At 45.1% G+C, this 26,889-nt stretch overlaps 1 protein-coding gene across 1 annotated transcript in view; it reads right to left on the bottom strand.

Annotated features, from left to right (window-relative positions):
* Positions 1-26,889, bottom strand: part of LOC140408384 (neuronal vesicle trafficking-associated protein 1-like) — a 67,129-nt gene that overhangs the window by 39,930 nt on the left and 310 nt on the right. The window contains exon 2 of the mRNA XM_072495506.1: positions 25,617-25,831. Coding sequence (XP_072351607.1) covers positions 25,617-25,748 — 132 coding nt within the window. The 5' untranslated portion in view covers positions 25,749-25,831. The remainder of the gene's footprint in view (positions 1-25,616; positions 25,832-26,889) is intronic.

Raw genomic sequence — 26,889 nt, 5'->3', positions numbered from 1 at the left:
TTAAACCATTGGCTGAAAGCTGGCGGCATCCCAGCAGAGCGAAGGGTCGTTTAATGTTTACTCATGGCCCACAACATGGATTTCTGGCGGCAAAGGCACCACCAATGCTCAATGAAATAGAAAGATTTAGGACCAAGAGTAGGCCATTCAGCCCATCGAGTCTGCTCTGCCATACAATTTGATCATGGCTGATCCTCGATCTCAACATCCTTGCTCCTGTTCTCTCCCCATACCCCTTGACACTTTTAGTGACTAGAATTCTATCTATTAGTTTCTTAAATACATTAAGTGACTGTACCCTCCACATGCACAGAAGGGACGCCTCCTATTTTCTGCCACAGCTAGAAATACATCAAGCTCTTAGTACATTTTCTATAGATCTTTGTGGGGATTCTGGCACACCACTTATACATGACAATGAAAAACAATGGATATCAAGTCACAATCTTCCTCTGTGTGTGTTGCCATTAAACTGGTGTCTGGCTTACTTCACTCATTCATAGTTGGAGGTTTTCCATCTTATCAGCCCATCAGGATAAGGTGGTAACAGCAAATTAACAACACCATTTCTCATCCAGTCACTTTATTCAATGGCTGTTAGGTGGTTTGATGAATTAATGATTGAGTCTGTCACTTGCATTTTGCCAATTTTCTGATGCACCATCAAAGTATAAAACCTGTTAGAATATGTCCTGACAGTTGATTGAAAATCCTCATCCACAGCATCTAAGGATGCTGGTGAATCATTTGAGCCTTCTCATACTTAAGCACCTTGCCGATTTCCCAGAAGGCAGTCTTCCTAAAATGTTTCTCCCTTGCCGGATTGAAAACGAATTTCCCCACAGTAGCAGATGCCATCATTCTGGCCGCCAGTTCCATAATGGATGTACATTAGTGAAATAGTCTGGGTATATTGCTATGTATAGAATCTTATTGTGCACTTGGATGCCATTCACCCGCCATGTCTATACTGTGCCCATTATCAATGGTAGAGGACATCATTAGCCATAGTCTTTCTTTCACAGGAATCATCTTTGAAAACACTTTTCACATATTCTGCCCTCATCTTCACCATTCTGTACTTTGCCTATGCACACACTAGTAATATTAATCCTTATCTGTTTCAGGGATTTCCCTGGGCAGTTGAAGGCATGGCCTTCAATTGTGGTGCAATCAAAATTAAATGTGCGCAAGTAGCCAGAATTAGATGGGCACAGATATCTCTGGGGTTTGTAGGACTGGAGAAGGCTGCAGAAAAAGGCAGAGGCGAGGCAATGGAGGCATTTGAAAACAAGGGACTGAATAATATGGGGCAAGGTGGAGGTGTGGGGGTGGAAAGCATGCCCACCACACCATCCCCCACCGTCCTCTGCCCAAATTCCTCTGGGAACAATACCTGGATGGAATCGAGATGCTCCATGCTGAACCGCCCTGCAGCCATAAAGCTCTGTGGGGTGGACAACTGAGGGCCGAGTTGAGACTTCTGCTCCTCGATTGGGGAGGGGGTTCCTCACTCTCGAGCTGCAGGCCAATCTGATTGGCCGGCAGTTCCATCAGGCCCAGCAGCGCCAGAAAGGTGCCAGTGTCCGCTGCAGGATTGCAGGAGAAGACAGCCAATGCCACATGGATCATCGGAACAGGCAAGTCTGAGGTCCTGGGCCAAGTGGGTTTAAATAGAGGGAGCTGGTAGAATGGTGGGTGGGGGGAAGGTGTTGTGTGTGTGGGGGGGGGGGGTTATCTGACCTAATTGCAGTGGGGGGGGGGGGGGGGGGGGGGGGGCTAATCCAGTGATTGGCAAAGGACAGCCCCCAAAGAGTGATCACCCCCACTTTCATCAATGAGTGAAAAAAATCAGACTTCCTGCTTCTGCCCAGCTGTCCATGCCAGAAGTGATTTTCACAGTAACTTCATTGCAATGTTAGTGTGAGCCTACTTGTGACACTGATAAAGATTATTATTATTTTATGGTGCGGGCAGCATATTATTATCAGGGTCAATCGGTTTGAACATGAGTCTTCTTGATCCTCGATTATTCATTTAAATATGGCAGTTGGGCCAAAATCGATGTCCGTCTGCCCACATTCACCGTATTATGGGGGAGAACTCGGGGGTGAAGTGGGGAAGGTGCTGGGATGGTTGCCCGTCCTATTTTACATGCCCCATCCCCATGGGAAACACACCTGCCGGGGGCATGCAAAATACAGCCTCAGGTGCTGCTTACCAGGAACCAGAGTAGGCCATCGAGCACAGTAGTGATGGCTGAATGGGATTTGGTAAGAGTTACATTATAGGCAACAGAGCTTTGGTTGAGGTTAAGTTTATGCAGAGTGGAAGATGCGAGGCCGACCGGGAGTACATTAGAATAGTCAGTCCTAAAGGTAACAAAGGCATGGGTGAGGATTTCAGCAGATGTGCTGAGACAGGGGATGGAGAAGGGCAATGTTTCACAGGTAGAATAGGAGCTCTTAGTGATAGCATGGGCGTGGTTAGATGCTCAGTTGGAATCAGACATGACACCAAGATTTTGCGGGGTTAAATTTCTCTTTGTGTTCAGCTACAGTGGCCAAAACAATAGATGTTTCACTGAAGTAGTGTGGTTAGCACAGTGCCATTTCTATCAAATCATTCAGATGTTCTTTGTCATGGGTCACAATTCATTGCCTTTCAAATTGACCCCCAAATTGTTACAACTTTGGATTCTCACCACCACTGATCTGTTATTCCAAGTCTTCTCAAGATTTAAAGTGTTGGTTGTGATTCATTACATGACATTTCATTTTCCAAATAATCTCATTAACAGTGATATATTTTTGTACCAACCTTTGGTTTCATGTATGTATTGTGTGGAAATATCATTTGCAATTTCAACAATAAAGAGACAAATTATTCATCCATTTTGCCTGTCAGGATATTATTGCTGAGTGAAGTGTCTATTTCCTCCTTTATAGATATTTAAGTTACAGACGTAACTATCATTGACACCAAGCACAAGGTGCTTGAGTAGATAAGTGAGATCCATTTAAAGGATGCAAAGCCTAACTGATTCGGTGAAAGAAGCAGTATTCCAAAATGTCAGTTACCCTTTCCATATTCTTGAGTAAAAGACCTCATTATCTATAATTTGTTGTAATCCTTATCCACTGTATGGACAATTTGCACAAAGTACCAGATACATAAATGCCCCCAGAAGAATCCAGTTTGGCTTTAGTCAACCCATTTTGAGGCAACTTGCACCATTTTGACCAATGGTGCATTTTGAGATTTTTGATCAATTATTTTTGGCTTCGCAAAATAGTTTTGGGAACGAGTTATGTTTAATTTTGTTTTACAACAAATGCGAACGCTGTCAGGGAGGCTTGGCTAACCACACCCACATGTTCTGGGCATGCCCCAGGCTTGTCGAATTCTGGACAGCTTTCTTCGAGGCAATGTCCAAGGTTGTGGGGTGAGGGTGGAGCCGTGACCGAGAGTGGCGGTCTTCGGGGTATCGGACCAGCCAGAACTTCATACGGGGAAAGGGGCTGACGCCCTTGGCTTTGCTACCTCAATCACCCGCTGGAGAATCCTGCTCGGCTGGCGATCAGCAGCACCACCCACAGCTGCAGACTGGCTAGCAGGCCTACTGGAATATCTCCACCTGGAAAAGGTCAAATACACCATCCGAGGGTCGGATGAAGGCTCCCACAAAGCGTGAGGGCTATACATCACCCTGTTCCAGGACATGTTTGAAACCAATAACAGATGAAACGGGGGGAGGAGGTTGGGGGACTCTTGGCAACCAGCAGGGCTATAGAAAGCAGACATGAACGGGAGGGGGCAATGGGAGAGAGGAGGGAACCCTGGGAAAGACCAACATGGGGGTCAGATGGCCCCCCACGCAAAGTTTAAGAACAAAACCAACGACAAATAAACCAACTACAGCGGAGGAAAGGGCCTAAGACAGCGCCATTAGTAGAAATTAGTCAAAAATGGCAGGGGGCTGGCTGCCAAAAAGGAACAGCACGTAAATTGTAAATAATAACCGTTTCAGTCATACCCTGTACATTGTAAAAATGTAAACTTCAATTAAAAAAAAGTTTTTTTTAAATTTTGTTTTACAGAGCACAATGATTTTCCATAAAAAGAAACCTTGACAAAGACTTTTTTGGGGGTACTTAGCCAGACTCTGAAGTTGTGTATTAAAGCTAGATGCACCAGCTTGTTAAATGGCAAACTCAATCTCCGTTGACAATGAGTCGATTGTCCCATTCTGTCAGAAAAAGGGCCCAATTCATTGAGATTAAGAGGTGCTTGGCGTGATTCTCCGGCCTTGTTATGGTCTCGCTCAAGCAAAACGAGGCCGGTGAGTAGCGGGGAGGCCAAAAACGAAAAACGCGCCAGGTGCCAAACAGTTTGCAATGCAACTGCTCCTGTAGGCGAAATCAGGAGCTTGCCGTAGCGTGGCGAGAAACGAATTTTCACCACTGATGCACTTAAGCTATACAATTAACGAGAGACACTCCATATCCAACGGCCTCCCACCATTCATTGGCTTCCCCACGAAGTGGTCACGCAGGCGGCGATTAGTACTCTTTTTGAAAAACGTGAACCTGGTGGAATGGCTTCTGCGGGGAGCCGAGGAGGGGGATGGCCACCTTTGCTCACAGGCAAAGAGCCCAGGTATGCTGGGCCTGCCACCCCAATGGCACACTGAGGTAGATGAGAGATATGCCGGTTTTGTGTCTAAGGGGATGGTCACCCATTTTCCTCAACTTATGTAGCCAAAGCCTTAAAAGGTTTAAGGGACACAGAGGTTACCAAACTCTCGTGCTGCAGAAGGATTTGGTTGCCCCTCTAGAGGGCTCAGTAGAAGATGAGCTATTCAGGAATGGGATTGGTGGAAGTTATATCCCAGTTCCATTTTATAAGGTAAAAGTAAAGTCGCCATAGTCCCAGATGTCCATGGGCTGCTTTCGCCTATCAGGGAGAGAGCTGACTGGTGGTGAATTAACCTGAAGAACACCGGCCGCGATTCTCTGGTCCGGCGCCAGAGTGCCGCCGCTGGCGCCAAAACGGGAGCACTTTACTCCGGCGCCGGTTCCAAGACCCGATTCTCGGGTCCTGGGGAGGGCCAGCACGGCGCTGGAGCGGCCCAAGCCGCTCCAGCTGCCGGTCCCGGCGTCGACCCAGCGCCAGGGGGTCCGCGCATGCGCAGTTGGGCCGGCGCCAACTAGCGCATGCGCACTGGCCGTCAACCCCGCACCGGCCCGGCGCCAAATGGCGCAGGGATCCAGGAGCCGGCGCAGAAGAAAAGTGGTCCGCAGCCAGAGAGGCCTGGCCCGCCACCCTACGGAGGCCCTCCCCGGGGTTGGACCACCCCCCTCCCCCACCACAGGCCGCCCCCGGACCCTTCAACTCCAAGGTCCCGCCGGCCCAGAGCATGTTAGAATGGCGCCGGTGGGACTCGGATTGTTTCGGACGGCCGCTCGGCCCATCCGGGTCGGACAATCGCCGCTACAGCCGTCTGCGACGTTTCTCCGTGCGGCCCGGCGCCATTCACGCCCGCCCATTTTTTCACGGGCGGGAGAATGGCTTCCCGGCGTTGGGGCGGCGTGGCGCGATTCGCGCGGCGTGGCGCGATTCGCGCGGCCGCCCGCCAATTCTCCGGCCCAGCGGGGATCGGAGAATCGCGCCCGCCATACCTCAAGTGAGGGGCAATGTTGAATAACCTCAACTGGCATGGAAATTGAACCCGCGCTGCTGGTCTTGCTCTGCATCACGAACCAACTGTCTAGCCAACTTGCTAATCGGTAGGGCATGTGGGAGTTAGGAAAACTCATTGGGCAGTAGATGACTCAAAGAAAGAGATGTTGACAGCTGTTGATCACATATCAAATGATAGTAGCAATGAACCAGTTTCTGAGCACTGTCAGGCTGAAGTGACCATAAGGATGAAGAGTCAGGTGAGAGTTTTGACTTCAATTTCGATTCTGATTATGAGGTAATGGTAAACAGTTGTTACCGAACAGACCCATCACAAATTGATTGTGAACAACTGGCAAGCAATTCTTCCAAAGCTAGTATAGGAGATAGCAAACTGGAAGAAGAAAGTGAATTGGACTTTTCGACAAGTAACTTGTTGCAGCCTCTTTCAGTAAACCCTTTGCCATTCCCTTCAGGTGAAAGAATTTCCCAGAGCATGCTTGCTTTGAAGGAAAGTATGCATGACCTCAGTTATCCAGGATGAGGACAGTACGGACTGTGAAGCGATACCAAGCGAGCGGCTCGTTAACCCACATCCTTTTGAAGGTCTACAACGCGACTTTGAACTAGAAGAAGCAGATAGCAAGGGATGTGAAGTAATTGGCAATCAATCTCTTTTGAGAGTCAAGGGGAAGGTGGATGGAGAACCCTGTTGTGGTTCCGCAACCCCAGATGTTAGCAAAAACCAAAACGTTCATAGAGGCAATAATGTGCCATCCACTGATTCTAAAATTAGAAAAGCAAAATTGAAATCTGGAAAACACAAATCATGTCAGTCCCCATTACTAATTGGAGATAAAGGTTGTGATTATGAAAAATCTGATGAGGTGGTAAATGTTGTCACCTGAGGAATAGTACATATGAAGTCAATTAAACCTGAGAGGATATCCTGGGCGGGATTCTGTGATCCTGAGGCTAAGTGTTGACGCCGTCAGAAACGCCATCGCGTTTCTCAACGGCGTGAACACGGCCTCAGGATCAGCAATTCTGGCCCCTACGCGCCGGCCCCGACGCAACATGGCGCAGGACTACAGGGGCCGGTGCAGGAGGAGGCCCCCAACCAGAGAGGCCATTCGGTGGGCCCCGATCGCGGACCAGGCCACATCGGAGGGTCCCCCCCCCCCCCCCCCCCCCCGGGGTCGGACCCCCCTCCCACAGGCCACCCTCCGAACCTTCCACGCCGAGTACCCGCTGGCTGAAAGCAGGTGTGGACAGTGCCGGTGGGACTCTGCATTTTTATGACGGCCGCTCGGCCCATCCCGGGCCGAGAATCAGCGGGCCGGCCGGGTAGAGCGGCCCCCAACCGGCGCTGTGCCAACCATGGTGGCAATTCTCCGATCTGCGGAGAATCGCGTGCCGGTATTGGGGCGGCATGGCGCGATTCGCGCCGGTCGCAGGGATTCTCCAGCCCGGCCGTGGGCTGAGAGAATCCCGCCCCCTGTGAGCATATTCTTGCAGTGTTAGTATGAGCATACTTGTGACAATAATAAAGATTATTAGATTATTAACCGCTGCTGTGTTTCGTACAATAGTTGTTATACTTCAAAAACACTTAATTGGCTGAAAAGCACTTGGAATGCTGGCCCTCATGAAAACATAGAACATAGAACATAGAATATACAGTGCAGAAGGAGGCCATTCGGCCCATCGAGTCTGCACCGACCCACTTAAGCCCTCATGTCCACCCTATCCCCGTAACCCAATAACCCCTCCGAACCTTTTTGGACACGAGGGGCAATTTAGCATGGCCAATCCACCTAACCATAGGTGACATGATTTGTGTTTTCCAGATTTCAATTTTGCTTTTCTAATTTTAGGGTCATAAGTGCAAGTTTTTCTTTCTTTAAGACAACTTCACAACTCACACTTAATTTTGCGAGTGTTTCAGACTGCTTTCAGAAGATTGGAGAAGCACACATGCCAGCTGAACCACATGGCATTCAGCCGAGAACACCAGGGGCTTCTACATTGACACACGAGGCACTCGGGACCACTTACAGGAATGACCACCATCACTGTACCTATGAGGCTATCTGAGCAAACACTAAACATGTAACAACCATGATGCTGACGCTGCATTTAATGAAAGTGGGCCTGTGGGAATCACACCATATCAAATCTTTAACTTGCTTATGGAAAAGAGCTAGTGACACTTTCTGCCATCTGGCTTACCTCCTCATTTTTGTAATATTTTGCATTAGTAAGCCAAATTAGTCAGCCCACACCATGAACAATTCTTCTGTGTCATCCTTGTTACTGTAACATAAAGATGAACTGTTTTGGTTCATGCAATTCCCCCAGTGTTGTGATTTTTCATTTTAGCATGTTCTACTTGGTTAGTGATAGTTTTCCGTTGATGCCACAAACATTTTTCCGCTCAACGCTCCATCTGTATTCTCCTACTGGACATGGCACTAGTTAAGATTTTTGAAGTTTACACTTCCAGTTGCCATTTCCAATTACCTCTGCCATCAGCATTATCATGTGGTAGCTTCTAAGGGTTACAGGCTTCTTGTCCATCTCTTTCAAGCGCTCAGGTGTGATTACTGCCGGCATGCAACAATTGAATGGTTTAACCTATTTCCAACGGCAAGAGATCCAGTAGTTCTCAATATTCCACATTAGTATCTCAAATGGTATCACCCAATTCCTTATGGCCCAGAGACAAAATATACAGTTCAACAATCTACAGGAATTATGGTGTAAACCATGACTCCCTCATGGTTCCAGCCAATCTTTCCCCTTCGGGAGTCCATTTTGGGGTTGAAGAGAAAATGGCTGAGAAGTCTTTAAGCATCAACCAAAGCACACTCAAGCCAGAAATCTTTGCAGTTGATGAAAGAGGAATTGATTTTCTTTTTAAATCTTGTCTTAACCAATGCAACTAACCTTTATTCTTTGTGCCTAGTATTGGAATGGGTGCAAGTGACAGAGAAAAATAGAAGTAAATTACATGCTTGTATCATTTTCAGTTTTTTTCAATATTCCCACTCATATTGGGAGAAGTATTTCAGGAACATTGGAACAGGACTAGGACATTCACCCCCTCAAGCTTGTCCTGCCATTCAATTAGATCATGACTGACCTGTGTTCCAATTCCATTCATGCCTTGGTTCTATATTTCCTAATGACTTGGCTAACAAAAAATGTATCACTCTCAGATTTAAATCTATTAATTGAGCTAGCAACTGTTGATTTTGTGGACGAGCGATCCACACTTCTACCACTCTTTGCATGAAGAAGGTAGCCATGATATGGAGATGCCGGCTTTGGAATGGGGTGAGCACAGTAAGGATTAACATCAGGTTAAAGTCCAACAGGTTTGTTTCGAATCACTAGCTTTCAGAGCACTGCTCCTTCCTCAGGAAAGCTAGTGATTCGAAACAAACCTGTTGTACTTTAACCTGGTGTTGTAAGACTTCTTACTGTGCATGAAGAAGAACCTCCTAACTTCTCTCCTGAATGGCCTGTCTCCAATTTTACCCTACACCCCAGCAGAACATCTCACAAGTGACAGGCCACTGGGAGCCCAAATGTTACATCTCTCACTGTCTTCTGGGGTTACGCTGGGATGCTGGTGTTAAGTCCAGCAGAAAATCCACCCTGTCTAATACCTTAAAGCTTACAACACCGAATAATTTCAATAACTGTATAAATAGAAAAACTGCAGAATCACACTGAAGTGGTTTGTACTTTGAACTAATTGTTAAAAAAAAACTATTTTTGATAACAGGTGAATTTTATGATACACAGATATTGGACAGGTTTCAAACCTAATATAGACAAATAGTGCCAATCAAAGCAACCAAGCCTGGAAATGACATGTGAAAATGCAGGTCTTTGTTTCCTTTCTGGTTACGATTTTCAGGTTCAACACCAAGTGGGATTTGTGATGAGGGGAAAAAAGGACAAATGGGGTAAAGTCCAGTTCGACTTTTGCATCTTCCGTAGCTCCTGACGAAGCCGTAGACCTGGAGAAATTTCAGCTACATTTAAAGTTTACGGGTGTCAATAAGGATAAAAGAAAACATGTAACGGGCAAGGCCATTTCCGACTGCTCAGCAATTTCACCGGGTCGAGCCAGGTTTTTAAAGAATCGTGGTTCACAATCCCTTAGGGGAGGGCACCCTTTTAAAAGGTTAAGTTCAAGAGGTTTGTGTCATGCCCCATATCAAGTTATACCTCCCTATCTGCCCCCCATGGCCTCTCATGCTCCTCAAGTCCCTCTACCCATCACTATAGCCTCTCATGCCAAGCTCTGCCCTTCCATGCACCGACATGGCCTTTCATGCCCACATATCCCTCTACGTTCGTGGGATGTGGTTATCACTGACAAGGTCAGCATTTGTCCTTGATCTGAGTGGCCATTTCAGAGGATGATTAAGAGTCAACCACATGACTGTGGGTCTGGAATCACATGTGGGCCAGACCAAGTAAAATGGCAGATTACCTCCCTAAAATACATTACTGAACCAGAAGGGTTTTTACAACAACTGATGATAGCGTTGTGGTCACTACCAGTGAGACTAGCTTTCAATTCCAGATTTTTAAATTTATTATTAATTGAATTTAAATTCCACCAGCTCCAAGGGCGGTATTTGAACCCACATCCCCACAGAATTAGACGGGGCCTCTGGATTATTAGTACAGTGACATTACCACAACGCCACTATAGCCCCTTAAATATGGATATATTGGAATGTACTTCATAAATCTTGCAAATCAACAATAGAGAGCTTTCTCATATGTTTGAAAAGTCTGAAGTACAAACTAATAAAAGTGTTAATCATTCAGGCCCTTAGAAGTCTCAAAAATGACAAACCTTTGAAACCAATCTGTGAACAAACATTTTGAAATTGACCACACAGAGCAGAGAGACTGAGCTGTCAATCAAGCAATGTTCCTCTGGGGAGCAGGTGTTCTATTATTATAATAGCTGTCTTGGCTCTCAGCCAATAGATTTAACAGGGGAAATATCTGTTTCATTTCCTAAATACACTAGTTATATATATGGTCCTATTACTACAGGAATAGAAATTGGAGGGGGCTGGTGCGCGGGGGGAAGGAACACTGGGTCTCCCTTTACGCACATTACCTGTTGTTGTACATTTTGGACCCGCTAGAGGGGATGGGGGAGGTCATGCGGATCCTGAGGGACTTTGGGAGCTTCTCGGGGTATAAATTGAACGTGGGGAAGAGTGAGCTGTTCGTGGTCCACGCTAGGGGCCAGGAGGAGAGACTGAGGGAGCTCCCGCTCAAGATAGTGGAGAGGAGCTTTCGGTACTTGGGGATACAAGTCGCCAGGAACTGGGATGCCCTGCACAGGCTCAACTTACCCCGGCCCGTGGAGCAGAATGAGGGAGAGTTTAAAAGGTGGGATATGCTCCCGCTTTCCCTGGCGGGACCGGTGCAGACTGTGAAGATGTCGGTTCTCCCCAGGTTCCTCTTTATCTTTTAGTGCCTCCCCATTTTCATCCCGAAGTCCTTTTTTAAGCGGGTGAATAGGATTGTTACGGGATTTGTGTGGGCGAATAAAACCCCGCGAGTTAAAAGGGCATTCTTGGAGCGGGGGGGGATTGGCTCTGCCGAACATCTGCAGCTATTATTGGGCGGCCAATGTGGCCATGATTAGGAAGTGGATGATGGCGGAGGGGGCAGCATCATGCAAAGGCACCAGCCTAGGGGCACTAGTCATGGCTCCGCTGCCGTTATCACCGGCGCGATACACCACAAGTCCGGTGGTGACGACGGCACTGAGGATTTGGGGGCAGTGGAGGAGACACAAGCAGGAGGAGGGGGCCTCGGTGTGGACCCCGATACGGAATAACCATAGATTTGCTCCCGGTAGGATGGATGGGGGATTTCAAGGCTGGTATAGGGCAGGTATTAGGAGGATGGGGGACCTGTTTATAGACGGGACTTTCCCCAGCATGCAGGCGCTGGAGAAGTTCGGCCTGCCCCCGGGGAATGCGTTCAGGTACCTCCAGGTTCGGGACTTTCTTAGAAAACAGGTGGGGACATTTCCGCTGCTGCCCCCGCGTAGGATCCAGGACAGGGTGGTGTCTGGCATCTGGGTAGGGGAGGGGAAGGTGTCGGACATATATCAGGAGCTGCAGGAGGTGGAGGAAGCCTCAGTGGAGGAGTTGAAGGGCAAGTGGAAGGAGGAGCTGGGTGAGGAACTGGATGAGGGCCTGTGGGCCGACGCCCTGGGCAGGGTGAATTCCTCCTCATCATGTGCCAGGCTCAGCTTAATTCAGTTTAAGGTGGTGCATCGGGCGCATATAACGGCGGCAAGAATGAGTAAGTTTTTTGGGGTGAAGGACAGGTGCCCGAGATGTGCAGGGAGTCCGGCGAACCATGCCCATATGTTTCGGGCATGCCCGGCGCTTAAGAGAATTCTGGCAGGGGTTTGCGAGGGTGATGTCCTGGATTTTGGACACTCGGGTGAAGGCGAGTCCAACAGTAGCGATATTTGGGGTGTCGGAGAATCCGGGAGTGCAGGAAACGAAAGAGGCGGAGGTACTGGCCATTGCCTCCCTGGTGGCCCAGAGACGGATCTTGTTAATGTGGAGGGACTCAAAACCCCCTAGTGTGGAGACCTGGGTTAGCGATATGGCAGGGTTCTTCAGCCTGGAGCGAATAAAGTTCGCCTTGAGAGGGTCCTTGATGGGGTTCTCCTGGCAGTGGCAACCTTTCCTTGACTTGCTAGGGGAGCAGTGATTGTCGACAGCAGCAGCATCCTGGGCGGAAGGGAGGGGGGGGGCGAACTGTTGATATAATGTAAGTTTTATATGAAGACAACACCCACCTTGTTCTGTTTAATAATTCTTGTTTATTTTTATTTTTATTATTATTTGTACTTCTATCTTTGTTACGTAAAAACGTTGGTTGGAAAAGCTTTAATAAAACATTTATATTTTTAAAAACTACAGGAATACAAAACATAACATACTCCAAATCAACTATACTTAACAAATGTAAGTGTCTAATATTTCATTAGAAGCGCTTATACCTGCTCTAATTTTCTACCCAATAAAGACACTTTCACTAGTTATACATATAGATATACTAATGGTCCTTCTGTAAATAATTACAAAATAGTGAAGTATTTATTTCTTAAACTTTTTAACCTTTCACCATAGCACAGTCTTGTTTAAAGGGAACAAGGTGATCTGGCCGTGAACTATTCCATAATCACGGTCATCTCTGCGAGAGAGCAAGACGGTCTTGAAACCATGTCTTGGAACTGAAACCCACTATTGTTCAGAAAGCTGGTGCCTTTGATTTATGTTAACGGCCGTGTGGGGTTTGCACATTCTCTCCGTGTCTGCATGGGTCCCACCCTCACAGACTAAAAGATGTGTAGGGTAGTTGAATTGGCCAGGCTAAATTGCCCCTTAATTGTCAAAATACAAAAAAATATTATGCTAATAGAAAATCAATATGTTACTTTCAATGAGAGGATCTGGGCAAAAACATTGTATTTCCTCTGTGCTGGTTTCCTGCAGTGGTTAATACATTTCCATTAAATTCCTATCAGAGTTAATTTCACAGTCAACAACAGTTTATTTAAAATGATTAAAGGAGTCCCAAAAGAAATTTAAGGCAAATGTGTTTAAGTGATGCACTAAAATTCACATAGAGGAAATAACCTCCCCCAATCTAGAACTGAACCTAGAATAGACAACTGACAAGAGTGGAAGAAAAACTCAGTCATAATTCAAGCTTCATCATTCACAAAGAGCTGGACATCACCCTTCTGGATATTAAAACACACTCCCCATCTGTGTACCATCCCTGTAGTATAAGAGTCTGGCACACAGAGGGTTAATGTGGGACTGAGTACAGTACCACCCATACATTGATGAAGAGAAGCACATGACCCTCACCCTGGATCAGTTGAGTGTTGGACAGAGCTGTGTGACAGCTTCTCACTTGCACCCTTTTACTGTATTCTGTAAATTGCACTGAGAGTCAATAAAGACTTAGTTAATATAGAACATACAGTGCAGAAGGAGGCCATTCAGCCCATCGAGTCTGTACCGAACCCACTTAAGCCCTCACTTCCATCCTATCCCCGAACCCAATAACCCCTCCTAAACTTTTTGGTCACTAAGGGCAATTTATCATGGCTAATCCACCTAACCTGCACATCTTTGGACTGTGGGAGGAAACCGGAGCACCCGGAGGAAAACCAAGCAGACACGGGGAGAACGTGCAGACTCCGTACAGACAGTGGCCCAGCGGGGAATCGAACCTGGGACCCTGGTGCTGTGAAGCCACAGTGCTGCCCTATGTATAACTACGAAGACTTTTTCAGACCTAACGAATTATAGCCAACAGCCTACAACAATCCCTAATTTCCCATCCAAATAGCTGATTTAAGTTCGAGAAACTGATTCCTCTTCAATGAGACTTAGGATATCCCAGGTCTCTGGCCTTGGATTGTCAGGTTAAAATAAAAACTCCCAGTCAAAATAATGGTCTAAGACTGATAATATATCTTGGTCAGATGATAAAAATACTGAAACAAAAACTGAAAAAGCTGCACACACTCAACAGGCCTGACAGCATCTGTGGCGAGAGAAGTGAGCTAACGTTTCGAGTCTGGAAGACACTTTGTCACAGCTAGAGAGAACTGGAAATAGGGTCAGATTTATACTGTTGGGGAGGGGGCTGGATGGAGCAGTGGGGCTGGATAGGGGGCCGGTGATAGATGGAGATTGACAAAGATATCAGGGACAAAAAAGACAAATGGAATTTAAATGGTGGTGATAATGACTAAGAAGGGTGCTGATAGTGGCACATTAAGAGATCCGAATGTGTTCATGGCAGAACCGAGGTAAGCAGTGTGTCAAAGGGCAACTAGGAACAGGGAACAGATGGCCCTGGTGGGTTTGGGTAGTGGGGTGAGGGGGAAACAGATTGATGGAACAAATGAAAATAAACTTATAGAAATAAAAATGGGGTGAAGGTGGACGAGAGAGTTCACAGTCTGAAATTGTTGGACTCAATGTTAATTCCGAAGGCTGTAACGTGCCTAATCGGAAGATGAGGTGCTGTTCCTCCAGTTTGCGCTGGGCTTCACTGGAACATTACAGCAGGCCAAGGATGGACATGTGGGCGTGAGAGCAGGACGGTGGGTTGAAAGGCGAGCGACAGGAGGTCTGGATCCTGCTTGCGACCGGATCGAGGTGTTCTGCAAAGCATTCACCCAGTCTGCACTTAGTCTCTCCAATGTAGAGTAGACCGCATTGAGAGCAGCGAATGCAATCAACCAGATTGAAGGAGGTGCACGTGAAGCACTGCCTCACCTGAAATTGTGTTTAGGCTCTTCGGCGGTGAGAAGGGAGGAGGTAATGCACCTTCTGCGACTGCATGGGAAGGTGACGTGGGAAGAGGGTGAGGTGTTGGAGGTGATGGAGGATTGGACCAGGTTATCCCAGCGGGAACATTCCCTGCAGAATGCTGACAGAGGGAGTGAGTGGAAGATGTGTTTGGTGGTGGCATTATGCCGGAGTTGGCAGAACTGGCAGAGGATTATCCATGAGATGCGGAGGTTGGTGGAGTGAAAATTGAGGACAAGGGAGACCCTATCCTGATTCTGGGAGGGGTGAGAGCAGATGTGCGGGAGATAGGTCAGACATGATTTAGAGCCCTGTCAACCACAGTATGTGGGAACCTACAATCAAGGAGAAGGAAGACATGTCAGCAGCACCATTTTGGAAAGTGGCATCATTGGGACAGATGTGAAGGAGGCGAATAAACTGGGAGAATGGGATGGAGTCCTTACAGGGTGTGGGGTGTGAAGAGCTGTATTCCAGGTGGTTGTAGAAGTCAGTGGGCTTGTAATGGATGGACAGTCTATCCCCAAAAATGGAGATAGAGAGGTGAAGGAAGGGAAGGGAAATATCAGAGATGGACCATGTGAAGGTGATAGAAGGGTGGAAAGTAGAAGCAAAATTGATACATTTTTCCAGGTCCAGATGGGAACATGAAGCGGCACCGAAAGTCGTCAATGTACCGATAAGAGTCGTGGGAGGGGAAGGAGTAGGACTGGAACAAGGAATGTTCCACATACCCTTTAAAACAGGCAAAACCAGGAATCATACGGGTACCCATAGCCATGCCTTTGGTTTGGAGGAAGTGAGATAAGTTAAAGTAGAAATTATTCAGTGAGAGGACAAGTTCAGAAGCCAGACTGAATTGGATTGGAAAACATTGCTCCCTCGCCTGCTTTGTGAATAACAACACGTTATCAAAGGCCATAATGTAAAGCTCACATTAGTAACTGTACTAATCTTACTGCACTATTAAGCTGCAGTCACAATTAGACTGAGACACATTTGGAACTTGCTGTCAATATTTTTAAACAACCAACCACACCCACCTTTTCTGGGCCTGCCCCAGGTTTGTCGGGTACTGGCCGTCCTTCTTTGGGGCCATGTCCAGGGTTGCGGGAGTGAATGTGGAGCCCCACTAGTGGCGGTCTTCGGGGTATCAGAGCAACCAGAGCTCCTCATGGGGAGGGGAACTGACACCCCTGATGCCTCCCTGATTGCCCGCCTGAGACTCCTGCTTGGCTGGCGATCGGCAGTACCCCCCCAAGGCTGCAAACTTGCTGCCTGACCTGGCGGAATTTCTCAGGCTGGAGAAGATAAAGTTTGCCATCTGTGGGTTGGAAGATGGATTTCACAGGGCGTGGAAGCCGTTCACCAACTTGTTTCGAGGCCTGTTCGTGGCCCACAACCAATAAAGTAGGGGGGGGACAAAGAGCAAGTCACACATCAAGAAAGAGAAAGAAGGGGGGGCATGGGGTGAGAGGGGGGGGGGGGGTAACGAATGCACTCAAGAGAAAGACGAGAGACAGGCAGGAGGGAGGGAATCTATAAGAGACTGGTTTGTCGGCAAATTAATGCCTGAACCAAAATGTACATAAACCACTGTAAATATGTGTTTTGGCCAAGTCTGGCAATGTAAAGTCTGCAAGAGAAATGTTTTCATTAAGGGAGGCTATTGTTACACTTGTCGGTTGGAACTTCTTCTTTTGCCTATATGAGAGTTGGTCTTGTTTGGCCCTGTGAATTTGTGACGTAAAATGTTAAAAACTGAATGGCAGTGGCGTAGTGGTATTGTCACTGGACAGAAACCCAGGATAATGCTCTGGGGACATGGGTTTGAATCCCACCAGGGTAGATGACGGAATTTGAATTCAATAAAAATCTGGAATGGTAAAGTCTAATGACAACCATGAAACCAATGTCGATTGTTGTAAAAACCCATCTGGTTCACTAAGGAAGGAAATCTGTCATCCTTACATGGTCTGGCCTACATGCGACTCCAGATCCAAAGCAATGTGGTTGACTCTTAAATGCTCTCAGGGATGGGCAACAAATGCTGGCCCAGCCAACGACGGCCCCATCCCATAAATGAATAAAGGAAACAATTAAAAGCGGTGATCAGGGGAGAGTTCATTTTGTACAAGACTCATATGGACAGGGAGGCAAGGCAGGAGTTGGTGGATGAGATCTTGTTGGTGGATAGGGAGCATGAGAATGATCCTACACCAGAGCTTTGGGCTCACAGGAAGAAGCTGCAAATGCACCAGGTAGTGTGTCAGCAGCAGCGGGTAAAGGGGGTGATTTACGAGTACGGGGAGAAGGCCAGTCGCCTGTTTGTTCATCAGTGAAGGCGGCAAGAAGCAGCTCGGGAAATTAGGAAGCGATTGATGGGTTCTATCGGAGATGGCATCCATTTATATTGCATTTGAAAGATGTGGTCACTGTTAGCTGTTAGTTGGTGGGGGGGGGATTCTATTGGGGAGGGGGGGTTGTAATGGTTGGGTATTTTTTTGTTTTGGTCAGTTAGGGTCTGTTGAGAGCGTTGACACTTGGTTTGTTGTTTTGTTTGTTACTTCGTATATTTTGTATAAATTGTTTTAAAAAAAGGTCAATAAAAACATTGCTGGCTCAGACACATTCAGAAGATGAAAGGCAGTCCTCTACCTAGGTATTTTCTGTGCAAAGAGGTCACCAGAACCAAATGACCAGTCGGATGCCCAGAGCTCCACTTCAAGGATGCTTGCAGGCTTGACACAAAGGCACGAAACACAATTCTTGCCTCTCGTGGATGGGTCTCTTCAGCCATAAGCAAAAGTGCAACACATGAAATTACCCCCTCCCCAACAGATTTGATTGTCTGCACGTCCATCATTTTACATAGATGGAAAGAGGATGGATACAAAGAGAATTAAAGCTGGCGTTTCTCAAAATTGATTCAAAAACAGAGTTAAATTATTTTCCTTATTGTCTTAACCAGCAAGATTTTGTTAACGGTCAAATGTGATGTGGGGTCAGGAGCATGGCTGTAACTATTAGCGAGTGAATATAATTTGGTCTGTTCCTTCGGAGGTCACTGCTTTCTTTTAAGGTAAGTGACCTAAACTGGTAAATTTTAAGCTTAATGAGCAGCTAGATCCAGTTGGAAGTTCTGGATTGGCAGTTGCTTGCCTCATTTCTTTCAGGAAAGGCCAGGTTACTTCAAGGTCAGAAAAATAACAGCAGAAAACTTTCTTTCTGTTTTTGTATTTTTTTTTTTTTAATTGTTTAGTTGCGATTTGTCAATGTTTACATGCAAAGTCTGGAGAGTTTTACCTGAAGGGCATCAGGAATATAAAATACGACAAATATTGTTAAGTAATGGGTTAAGAGACATTGCAATTAGTTGTCTCATGTATGTTAAGTATCCATTAATTGACACTGATATGTAAAGGGGCTTCAGGTGGCCTCTGTCAGGTGATGTATAGTTAGAGTTTTGTGCAAAGGCTGTTGGAATTAAATAAATGTGTGTTTGTGAAAAAGGAACAGAACTTTAGACTCTTCATATCACAGCAACTAAAACGTCTAACAATGGTAGCAGAGGATGGTTGCTGTGTAAATGTGAAGGGTTGAAAGATACAACTTTTCCAGATCAAACCAAGGAGTGAGTGAGAGAAAAAAAAGGGATATATGGCTGAACGAGGATAAAGATGGCTGGATATGACTATCCTCCCTTATTTTCTGAAAGGGAATCGTACGACCAATGCAGAAGTGCAGTGGTTATGTGGACTAAGGTAACTGCTTTGGGAAAGAGAAAACAAGGTATGGCATTGGCTCTTTCTCTACCATATGGCAGTAAAATCCGAAACAAAGTGCTTTCTGAGCTGGAATTGGAAGAGTTAGACTCAGAAGAAGGTCTGGAGCCTTTATTACATTATATGGATAAGATTTATAAGAAAGATGACTTGTTAAGTGTGTATGAAGCATGGTCGGATTTTGATAGGTTCCGTAAAATGGAGGATATCTCCATGGGAGACTATATAATGGAACTTGGCAGTCTATATAAAAGGCTGCAGAAACACAACCTGGAATTTCCACAGTCTGTGTTGGCCTTTAAATTACTTGACTGTGCTAGAGTGAGCAACATGGAGAGGCTCCTGGTTTTGACAGGAGTTCAGTTTACTGATAAGGATACCTTATTCGAACAGATGACAAAAGATTTACAAAAGTTTCTGGGGAAACATTCAATTCCGATGGCTCTGATGACCAAAACAGGTCAGCCTGCAATAAGGCGGAATATGGAAGATACACTACTAACAGGATTGCAAAATCATATGGCTACGAACAGGGCTCAAGACTATAGAAGGAGACCGAGACAAGGCAATTATGAAGACAGAAACCCAGTTAGAACCTACAATAAGAAGATAAACCCCAGAAATGCACGGGGCATGATAAATCGATGTTTTTGATATGACTCTCAATACCATTATTCTTTCAACTGTCCAACTCGTTATGATAAGTGTTTGAAGCGACACATGACACGGAAGAGTCAGAAGAGGAAAAAGATAGTGACCAGAAAGAAGGCATTGTCCTATTGACAAGCAGTTTTACGCCGGTAATGAGGGTGTTGGTTGCAGAATACTTCAACTGTGCTGTATTAGACAGTGGCTGCACATTTACTGTGTGTGGAATTGACTGGTTAAAATGTTACCTGGACTCTTTGAATGCTGAAAATCATACCAAGGTTAAGGAATTTGAAAGTTCCACAAGTTTCAGGTTTGGGGATGATAATACTCTGAAGTCGCTGAAGAGTGGTGATTCCTTGCAATATTGCCGGAGTAAATCATTTCATTAGCACGGATGTTGTATCAAGTGAGATACCTTTGCTTCTGAGCAGACCGTCGATGAAGAAAGCACACATGAAACTGGATATGGAACAGGAAAAGGCAACAGTTTTTGGAAAGACGGTGTACTTACAATTTACAGTCGGGACATTATTGTATTCCATTACTGACAAATAATATTTCAAGTAGAGTGGTTAAGGATGTGTTAATGGCAGTTGAAAATGGGACTTTAGCTGATAAAAAGCTTGTGGTATTAAAACTGCATAGGCAATTTGCACATCCGTCTCCTCGGAGGCTGAAAAATTTATTAAAGGATGCAGGGGTAAAGAATGGCGACTATACTAAACTGATAGAACAGGTTAGTGAACGCTGTGAAGTTTGTAGGAAGTACAGAAGGACACCAGCACGACCGATAGTAACCCTACCTTTGGCCAGGGATTTTAACAACATTGTGGCCATGGACCTTAAGATCTGGGATAAAGCAAATAATATATTTATTTTGCATTTTGTAGATTTAGCAACCAGATTTAGTCAATCAACGATTGTACGAAGAAAAGAAAAGAGAGTAATTCTGGATCAAATCGTGGAAAAATGGATAGGGACAGGAATGGGTCCACCGGCAAAATTCTTTACGGACAATGGGGGAGAATTTGCTAATGGTGAGTTTCGGGATATGTGTGAAAACATGAATATCAGAGTTATGAATATGGCTGCAGAAAGCCCATTTAGTAATGGTGTCTGTGAAAGAAATCATGCTGTCATCGATGACATGCTTTGGAAAATTTTGGCAGATCAACCAAATTGCAGGCTAAATTCAGCTTTAGCATGGGCAGTACATGCAAAGAATTCATTGCAGATGATTGGGGGCTATAGTCCTTATCAATTAGTGTTTGGTAGAAATCCTAAAATTCCGTCCATTTTGGATGACCAGCCTCCAGCTTGGGAGGAGACTACAATTAGCTCTGATTTTGCTGAACATTTAAATGCATTACATAGCAGTAGAAAAGCTTTTTTGGAAGCAGAGGTCTCTGAAAGAATTCACAGAGCTTTAAGACATAACGTACGGTCATCAGATGCCGTTTTTCAGCAAGGGGGCATGGTATCCTATAAGAGACAATTCTAATGAATGGAAAGGCCCAGGGAAGATCATAGGCATAGATGGCAAAACAATTATTTTGCAACATGGTAATCAAACTGTTAGGGTACATTCATCAAGGATAATGGGTACAGATTACAAATTTTCAAATTTAGACAGAGCAGACATGACGAGAAACCAGAGTCATCTGGTACACATGTGTTACAGAACTAAGAGGACCAATTAACTGATATAGACAGGGTTTCTGTGGAGGAACACAATACTTCTGATGAATTATAACAGGCCATTTTTCCGAAAGGGCAACTGCCAAAAGTTGGTACAAAAGTGACATACTGTCCTGAAGGGTCTAGTCAATGGAAGGACACAACTGTTATTAGTAGAGCAGGGAAGGCCACTGGAAAGTATAAACATTGGTTGAATGTACAGCATTCAGGGGAAGGAGTCAAGACAATGGATTGGGAAAACGAAGTTCAAAAATGGAGGGCACAGAAACGCAGTTCCAGTTCAGATAGTACATCGGATAGTGAACAGGCCCGCAGGAAAAGGTCGAGAACTATTGAAAGGACATCCCACAGCAGAAGGGAAAGATCAAGCAGTAGCAGTACAGAACGAGATACCAGGCGGGAGAGGGGACGTAGTTTATCAAGATCTCGAAACATGAGTAAGACAACGAATACTAATAGGAGTAGAAGCCCACATGCACGTGATATTTTGGTGGCTTCAAATAAATTAGATGAAAAAGTTATCAAAGAAGCTAAACAGCAAGAATTGCATAGTTGGAATGAATTTGGGGTATACACGGAAGTACCGGATAGGGGACAAAGAGCTCTATCCCACAGATGGATATGCACGGGAAAGGTTCTTCCGGATGGAACTTATAAGGCAAAGGCCAGGCTTGTGGCAAGGGGATTTGAAGAAAACTTAGAAGATCAGGATTTAAGGGTAGATTCAACTACAGCAGGAAAGGTTATTTTAAAGATCTTCTTGGCTCTATTAGTCACAAAGGCATGGGAATGCAAATCTATAGATATAAAAGCAGCCTTTATGCAGGGGCATCAGCTCCAGAGAGACATTTTTCTCCGACCTCCTAAAGAAGCAGCTAACACAGAAGGGGTACTCTGGAAGTTGAACAAATGTGTATATGGATTAAATGATGCATCTAGAGTCTGGTATTTTTCGGTCAGGTCAGTTTTGTTAAAGTTAGGCTGTTGCCAGTTGAAAGCAGGTCCTGCAATGTTTTACTGGCACTATAAAGGAAATCCTTCTGGCATTTTTATGATGCATGTCGATGATTTTTTGTGGGGTGGGACTAGTGATTTTGAAGCTATTGTAATCTCTGGTTTGAGGAAAGAATTCAGGGTTGGAATCAAGCTTCCGGTGCATTTAAATATATTGCACTGGAAATCTGTCAGACTAAGTTAGGGGCAACTTTACGTCAGCAATCTTATTTGGAAAGCATCAGCAATAGCAATTAGTCATGGCCGGGTTTCACAAAAAGACGCAATGGTTTCAAAGATGGAAAAAGAGCAACTGCGAAGTTTAATTGGGCAACTGAATTGGTTAGGTAGACAGACTTGATCGGACGTGAGTTTTGATGTCTTAGAGTTGAGTACAAAAATTAATGATCCCAAAGTGGAAGACAAATTAAGAGCAAATAAAGCGTTGGCCAAACTAAAAATGCAGGAGTGTGTTTTGAAGTTCCCGGTTTTAGGTGACCTTATGCACTTGAAACTCATAGTTTATAGTGATGCGTCCTATGCAAATTTATGTGATGGGGTTTCAAGCGTAGGAGGTTTTATAATTTTCCTTTTGGGGAACAATGGTAAATGTTGCCCGCTTGTGTGGGAAACAAAGAAAATAAGGAGTGGTAAAAAGCACTTTGGCTGCTGAGACGTTAAGTCTTGTAAAGGCGGTGGATATGGCCTTTTATATAAGTATGATATTGACAGAAATTTTGGGATTAGGGGATTTGGGCAATATTGACTGTCACATTGACAATAAATCCCTGTGGGAAAATGTGCCCTCTACAAAAAGTGTCAATGAAAAGAGGTTACGGATAGACATCGCAAGTTTGAAGCAGATGTTGGACAGAGGGGAAATAACAAAAATTAAATGGGTCGACAGGAGCTATCAACTGTCAAGACTGTTTTACGAAAAGAGGGGCGAGTTCACAGAAACGTTTGGATATTGTTAATGAAGGGCGCTTGTTTCAGTGGCTTTTTTTTTCTTTCTCGTCCAAACAAAAAAAAGGGGGGGAAATCATGTGTGTGTTTTTGAGTTTCTTGAAATTTTGTTTTCACCTAATTATTTTTTTCTCCAAGGGGAGACTGTTAAGTAATGGGTTAAGAGACATTGCAAATAGTGATCTCATTTATGTTAAGTATCCATTAATTGACACTGATATGTAAAGGGGCTTCAGGTGGCCTCTGTCAGGTGATGTATAGTTAGAGTTTTGTGCAAAGGCTGTTGGAATGAAATAAATGTGTTTGTGAAAAAGGAACAGAACTTTAGACTCTTCATATCACAGCAACTAAAACGTCTAACAAATATAGACATGTTGTACTGTTGAATGCCCCATGGCATAACTTGTGGTTAGTCAGATAATAACTTTTATAAGGATGGCAGTGTTATACCATATAATGCAGAATGTAATATGGTCATGCTTCAGGATTTTGGGGGGCTATTGAAGGTAAATCTGTGTTACTTTTCAGGTCAGAAGGAACCAACTGCTGTTAAGTAAACATGGGGGTGAGTCATCTAAGTATCACATTTGAAGCTCTGGACATACAGACAACAGTAATTTATATTCCTGGAACATTCTTGTGATTTGCAAGTGTAATATAAATGTTTGGAGTGATACATTTGAACTGTGATTGGTGTCCCATTTTATATTATATTCTCGTTGTATGATTCAAAATAGGAGTCAGCTGATTTATTTCTCTCTTGGCACTGCTATTTTTCTGCCTTAATAGTGCAGCAGCTGAAGATAAGCGGAGGCAGATGGCATGATCCAAGTTCTGTGCCAATGCCACTCTGCAACAGCCATAAAGTGACAGCCTCTGAATCTAGAGCTGCCTCGTCTAACATGTTTTTTTTGGGGGGGGGGGGGGAGAGCCAAATCTGGGACTCCCACTCTATGGCCGCAGAGATATCTACAGCAACTGCAGTGAACGCAAACATTACAGCCATCGTAGTTTGAACAACGCAAGAGCTTGAAAACTAGTTGGGGGAATAAATATGCAATATAATAACAAAGGTGCTTGTATCTGTTCCATCAGCTGTATGCTTTCATTTAAGCTACAGTTATCTATTACTTTCACCTATTTGGTTTGAATTTACACAATATTCTCTGCAGCTCACCAGCTATACAGGATAATCCCTGTGCGATATGCCCGTGTGCAAACCACTTCACCCGATTCTGTGTACGAGTTAGAAAATGTATCACAGCCAGCTGATCTCCCATAACTTTGTTCATGAAGAGTCTGAAGTTATTGTGGTTACACCGTCTAAATTGGCTGTCTCTTTAAGAGCATTGCGGAAGTACTCCGTGTAATGAATTGGTCCAACTAGGCCAATTAGCAACTAATTGATTTTTGACGGTTCCTTAAATTGCCAGGCGCTTGGCTTCTCTTCTTGGGAACAGACCAGTTTATCTCAAGGTCAGAAAGATCAGAAAGAGATAATTGGCTTCTTTTTCACTGTATGTATATATCTTACATACAAGCTCAGTTTTGATGTTGTTGTAATTCACTATGGATTGTGAAGGAACTTCTCAAAGCTGATGATCATCTACAATGTAAACTGTCATACAACCACCAGGCATTGTGCTGAAGCCCACATCTGTGGCATCAATACTCCGAACCCAATCCACCCAGCTTATAAAATCTCATATATTTTCAACTGCTTTCAGCCACGAAGAATAATGCCCGCTTGTTAGGGAAAATTCATGAACGGCTGCTGTATTTTTGTATTGACATTAGTTTAATAGAGAATAACATATGGTTACTTCACCTCTTATGATTCAGTGCTGTTTGACATCTTACAGGCGTTAATGGAGAAGGAGAATGATCTGAGACTTCAGGTTAGTGGCCAATGGTATTGGCGAAAGATAAAAGCACGATCCTCTCTATATTTAGAAGTGAACGCTGACCTACCCCAGAGCCAACCTGAAACGTTAACTCTTGTGGCTCCCTCGCAGACGCTGCTTGGACCTGCTGAGCACTTACAGCATTTTCTGTTTTTATTGCAGATTTCCAGCATCTGCTGCATTGTGCTTTTGCTTCCAGAAACCTGGTTCCCTTCCTTGTCCTTCTGATGAAGGGGGTCCCGGGTGCTACTGTTTCCTCCCACAAGTCCCAAAAAACGTGCTGTTAGGTGAATTGGACATTCTGATTTCTCCCTCTGTGTACCCGAACAGGCGCCAGAGTGCAGCGACTAGGGGCTTTTCACAGCAACTTCATTGCAGTGTTAATGTAAGCCTACTTGTGACAATAAATATTATTATATTATTATCTAGTGCACCAACCATTTTACAGCCCTTAGGCCCCAACCATCCCCCAAGCTACTGAACACTGTATTTTCCTGGGTCTCCACTGCCTTTTATTCTTTAATGCTTACCTTGTCTGGGGCTGGGAACTGGAGCTGGTTGACGTCCAGTGGCGTGATGAGCGGGATGGTGTCAAAACCATCTTCGGTGGCCGCAGCCTTCCCGTTGTTCTTGTCGGTCAGATTGTTTCCTAACTTCACCATGGTGGCAGAGCAGGGACGACGATCACTGCCGGGGTGGGGAGGAGGGGGCGGGGTAGGGTGGGGGGGGTGTCTTTATTCAGAAGCTGGAGGGTGGAGGGAGGAGGAGGAGGAGGCAAGGCGAAGAAAAGAAAACCATGTAGCCTTTTTTTGTTAACAAGATACACAAGCCTGGAAACCAGCAACCTACTGTCAGAATTCAGCACCACCGCCTCAATACTCATGGAGGAAGATCCTGGTGAATAATGTGCAGATGGATGCTTCATGACCTCTTTCATTATTTTTTTCCCCTCCAGCTGCAGCATTTTGGGATCATTCGATGGAAATGTGCACAATCAAATCATATTATTTAATCGTATTATCTTCAAACCAGTAACCGAGGAACCAAGCACACACACATATACACACACACATAGACATACATGCAGACACACACAGAAACAGACATACATAGACACACACAGAAACAGACATACATAGACACATACACACAGAAACAGACATACATACACCCACATAAGACACACACATACACACATACACAAAGACACATACATACACATGCACATACATACATAGACACACATACACATGCACATACATACACACACATATAAACATACAGACATACATATAGACATACATACATACACATATAGACATACATACACACACATATAGACATACAGACAGACACACACACACACACACAGCGCAGTTTTTTTTCCCGCGAAACCCCCACACCAGCAATTCCTACATTGAGGGGGGGGGAAATATTTTGACGCATTGTTATTAACCGCGCACGGATAATAAAATCCTTCCGGATCTGAGGGGCATTTATTTAAATTGTATCCCCCCCACCACCTTAAAAAGGACAAACAAACGGTGTGGAGAATCTTCCCGTCGTCGTTCTTGGACACACGCGAGTGAGAAAAACGCACCGACTGTCCAACAATAATCCAAATGAATGAGAACAATTAATGCTTTTGTTCGCTGCAAGGGGTTGCGGACAGAATGCGATTCTCCACACAGCCCAACGCCGTCTCCTGCGCCACAAAGAGGGGGTATGGAGGGGGGGGGCATCTTCTCCGGATTCAACACCCCCAAGAAAGCCAGAGGTTTGCAAACTCTCTGCCGGAATGAT

The sequence above is a fragment of the Scyliorhinus torazame genome, chromosome 3 (assembly GCF_047496885.1).
Source record: "Scyliorhinus torazame isolate Kashiwa2021f chromosome 3, sScyTor2.1, whole genome shotgun sequence".
Lineage (NCBI taxonomy): Eukaryota > Metazoa > Chordata > Chondrichthyes > Carcharhiniformes > Scyliorhinidae > Scyliorhinus > Scyliorhinus torazame.
Note: the sequence above shows the minus strand (reverse complement) of the source record. Positions and strands in the feature narration are given on the sequence as shown.